General features: G+C 43.6%; 1 protein-coding gene across 1 annotated transcript in view; it reads right to left on the bottom strand.

Annotated features, from left to right (window-relative positions):
• IL22RA1 (interleukin 22 receptor subunit alpha 1) overlaps positions 1-1,387 on the bottom strand; it is a 7,773-nt gene extending 6,386 nt beyond the window's left edge. Inside the window, exon 1 of the mRNA XM_009276294.2 lies at positions 1,187-1,387. Coding sequence (XP_009274569.1) covers positions 1,187-1,229 — 43 coding nt within the window. The 5' untranslated portion in view covers positions 1,230-1,387. The remainder of the gene's footprint in view (positions 1-1,186) is intronic.
• Positions 1,388-4,446: the final 3,059 nt, after the last annotated feature.

Here is a 4,446-nt window from a genome sequence, read left to right as displayed (position 1 = left end):
CCCCCCCCCCTCCCTGAAAAAATGGTGTGATAAGCAAGTAAAAGTTTTACAGATGGGAAAACTAAGGACCAGAATAGGGGTGACTTGGGCAAGATCACATTGAGCAGTTGTGGTAGAGCAGGGACTAAACCACACCAGTTCCTGGATCCTCACTCCAAACTTTCCCTCCACCTGCCTCTGTGGAGGGGAACTGAGTGTCAGCAGTTTAAACTAGCCGTGTAGGAAGAGAATTAGGCATAAAGACATAGATCCAGTTCTCAGTTTTGTTGTGTACGGCATTTTGGCAGGGAAGCAATGCAGAAATGGATTGCAGTCTAGTTCAAATTTTGTCCTGACCTCCTCTGCAGTTCAACACTTGCCTTTGCTCATGCAAGGCTCAGCACAGTCTACCTGAGGAGGCAGAAATGCAGCAGTCTGTATAACGTGGGTGGGTTTCCCTGTCTGGGCACCATGGAAACTGAGTCACCAATACTCTGATCATATCAGAAGCAGGATATCTCCATCTTCCCACATTTATCCATACTAAAACACAGTTATGCAAAGTAGTGTAACGCAAGCACAGTCAAGTGTGGGCAGGGAAAAACCAGGGTATTTCACAGTGTGAAAGTCCCTCTGTTTTAGAAGTTTCTGAAGGCGCCTTCCCTACAGTATAAGATCACGGACACAAGAGCAGATGAGTGCTAAGGTTGCTTGCTGAAAAGCTGGCATTTGAAAACATAGCAAGTTTATCCTTGATTCACCCAGGAGTGAGTTTGCCACATCTGGAGTAGGATTAAATGGCTTTTAGGGATACATTATTTGTTTGTACCTCTTTTAAAATCAGAGCTGTTCTTGTATTCATTTGTGTCTCCGCTTAAGACACAGGGGGACTGATCCAAAGCCCCCTGAAGTCAGTGAATATCCTTTACTCCTGTAGGATTTGTATTGTAACACATCAGTGGCAAACACTTTGAAGTGAAGGAATCTTTTCTTCTCCCTACTAATCCTTAAAGCACTTAGCACACCAATAGTACTTTGAAAGTATTAAAAGGAGAGAGCAACACAGAAGAGAGCATTTGAACAACCTCAGACAACAGCTCATTCTTTAGGTCTTTTTTCAGTAAACATGATTGAACTACCTCCCATACTACAGGATCAAGCAGAAACAATCACTATCAGTGATAGGAAAGGAGAAATCAGGACTTACCGACCACTGAAAATACAGCGAAGACGATCAGAAATTGCTTCATGAATAACTATGCAAGCTGGGCTGGGAGAGCAGACAGTTGATTCTGTGTGCAGGTGAATCACCTTTTACAAGAGCTAAGTTCTTGTTTGTGAGGCCAGGTTGGATTTGTTGCCCAGTAACAGGCTGCAGAGCTACTGTCCCACCTGCATTTGGATCTGAAATCACCAGGTAAAGATCTGTGCGCATGTGTAAGAGAGAATGTAAGAGTGACAACAGGAGCACCTCTCCCCGTCTCAGTATGCACACCTAACTGTACAAAGGTGCACGAGCCAGAAGCTTAGAAAATCCCCAGCTTTTGAAAGAGAGCCAAATACCATTTTGCTGATAGCGAGCTTCCTGCCTGAAAGCCCTCACTGAGGTTTCTCAGTTTTGGGGCTTGCTTTTCTGGTCAGGTAACTTTGACTTGTTAAAACTCTAGAAATTAAAACTTAGTGCTGTGCACATAGTTGGTTTTATAACTGCTGCAAGCAAGACACCTATTTCCTTAAGAAATACCTTTGAATACTTTCTTAAAATGAAAGTCAGCCAGATCACTGTTTTTTAAGCTCTTCAACTGCTCATACTGGCCTTGGATGGGAGCCACATGACTAGCATGTAGCCCTGCTGCATATGGGGCAGAGCATGAGGTCCTCAGTCTGCCATGACTCTGCAGTACCAGGTGGCTGCAGAGGTTCTCTCATTTGACATAGAAAGGAGGTAGCCTTTCAACAGGAGGAGCACGTGCTGTCCCATGGCTTTTCTCAGAGACCGCTGTAGATCTACAGTTTATTTTTGTGGCTGCTTACAATATAAGGCTCTGTTCTGAGTATCATGAATGCCATATGGTAAGAAGGGGGAGTTTGTATGAAATCTAAACAAGAAGGAGATACAGTTCCTTCTCCATAGTGTTCTTAGTTTTTTAGGGTGTTGTTAAGTTACATTTTCAGGCTTTTCTCAGAAGAGGGAGAGACATTTCCTTCTTTGGTCAAAAGTGAAAACTAACTGCCTGTCCTCAGGAGATGCGGATTTAGAACCACCAGATGTGTATAACATCTGAAGAACTGGTACAGCTGCATGCTGCTTATTTTACCCAAGATGTCTTAAGTGGAGAAAGCTTCACACATACAGCCTGCGTTTGAGTCTTAGGAAACTCCCTTAGCCACTGCTTTTGAATTTTTATAGTATAGCTATTCCCTTGACACAAACTGGATAACCTCCCTGGCTTATTTCTCTGGCTTACTTTATTCCATGGTCATAATTGTTCACAAAATGGGGAAGTCCTGTCCTCAGTACTCGGTTTTGCCTAGGACTAACTGGACCATTGCATAAAGCTGAGGTTCCACCAAAGCAAAACGAACTGGACTGTCCTTCTGAGCACTGAGCACCGTTCAAATTGTGATCACTTCAGGTCTAGAAAAGCTTTAACAGAAATATCTGCCCTAAACCACATAGGACAACTGTGCATTAGACAAATTCCTTATGAGCAGTGTTCTTATATTGTCTAAAGCCTATTTAAAGCTCCTAAATGCTAGATTTTTTTCTTATTGTTACAAGTGAATCCCATAAGCAACATCACACCTGCAGCTAGCTTAATCAAAATACAAACCATGTGTGCTTCTGAAGCTGAAAGCACACTACTTTCACTATTCTATCCTTGTGGCCAAACGTGTGATAGAAATTACTGCCCCTTCTACTTACCTCTTAATCACATGGATTTTCTGTTCCTGAAGTTGTTTCTATTCCCTGCCCTGCTTCGATATTAACGGGGCTGTATGCTTCAAACCATGCCACTGATGCATCACTGTTATTTTGTCTTTCTCATCTCACTTGGACAAATGCAGAAGCCTCACAGGTTTATTAAACAAGACACACCTATCCACCAGTATGGGCTACATCTAATTAAGTACAACTCTTTGTTAGGGTGTTTCCTGAATAGCTTGCTAAAGTATTTCCATTTTTTTCCTTCCCTCACGTCACTGCCTCATGCCTCTACTGTGTGATGACACATGATAGGGCAGAGGTGAGGGAAATTGTAGTGCACCTGAGACTTTAGTTTAGAGAATATAACTTAAAACTTATTTCTAGAGAGATGTTACCTTTTGAATAGCCCAGGAAACACCTCTCTGAATCTTTAGGTACCTGAAGATCTCCAAAAGTCTGATTCTAAGTTTAAAATTAAACACTTGGCTCTCAACTTCCAAACTGTAGAGCCTGAGCCTATGTCAGAAGTTAGTTCCTAAGGACAAAAACAGACTGGGAGGTTCGTAACACAGATTTTCCATGGAACTCTGCTTATAACTTGGCACAGCTTGGGAAAGAGGAGAAAAATCTTGCGTGCCAGAGATTTGTGAAGATAGTAGATTAAAGCCAAAAAGACCAAGGTGGTTATCTCCTCTGAGCTGCTGCAGGGCTCAGGCTGCAGAGCTCCACTCTGTGAGGACTGCATGAAGCCTGGTGACTGCTGATCCAGGGATGTAGGAGATTTGATTCCAGCTCTTGCACTTATCCAGTAGATGAGCAATGTCCAGGTTTTTTGGTTGACTGGGTCATACCTGTTCCAACGAGAGGGGAGAGCTGCTTTTCTCATTACACAGCTGCAACTGTTAAGTAAGATATGGACCGATTGCTCTGGAAGAGGGAGCACTGTGCTCTGGCCGTCCCTGACCCTTTTGCAGTGGAAAGCAGGTCTCAAGCCCTGGTGAAAGAAAACATGGAGAAGCGGGATGCTGCGTCCACCAGTACAGCTCAACTGGCCTGCAGTGTTTCCACCAGCTTCCATCCTGAGAAAAGCTGGACAAGACAAAGAAGTGATCCCAGGCTCTGTTTGCAGAGCTGTGACATGTCAAAATAATTTTGTAGAGGTTACACAACTTCAGAGCTTCCTGTAACTCAAGCCTGGGATTTTTCCTTGATTGCACAAGAAAATGGGTGGTGATTGTATTTAGATGATCTATATCTTTCTAAATGAAGAGGAGGGATTACAATGCAGGATGTGGGAGACATCGCTCTCTACAACTACCTGAAAGGAGGTTGTAGCGAGGTGGGTGTTGGTCTCTTCTCCCAAGTAACAAGCGATAGGACGAGAGGAAACGGCCTCAAGTTGTGCCAGGGGAGGTTTAGATTGGACGTGAGGAAAAATTTCTTTACTGAAAGAGTGGTTAAACATTGGAACAGGCTGCCCAGGGAAGTGGTTGAGTCACCATCCCTGGAGGTATTTAAAAGTTGTGTAGATGTGGCGC

This window comes from Aptenodytes forsteri, unplaced genomic scaffold (assembly GCF_000699145.1).
Source record: "Aptenodytes forsteri isolate BGI_AS27 unplaced genomic scaffold, ASM69914v1 Scaffold321, whole genome shotgun sequence".
Taxonomy (NCBI): Eukaryota; Metazoa; Chordata; class Aves; order Sphenisciformes; family Spheniscidae; genus Aptenodytes; species Aptenodytes forsteri.
The sequence above is the reverse complement of the archived record's forward strand: the minus strand, read 5'-3'. Positions and strand labels throughout refer to the sequence as shown.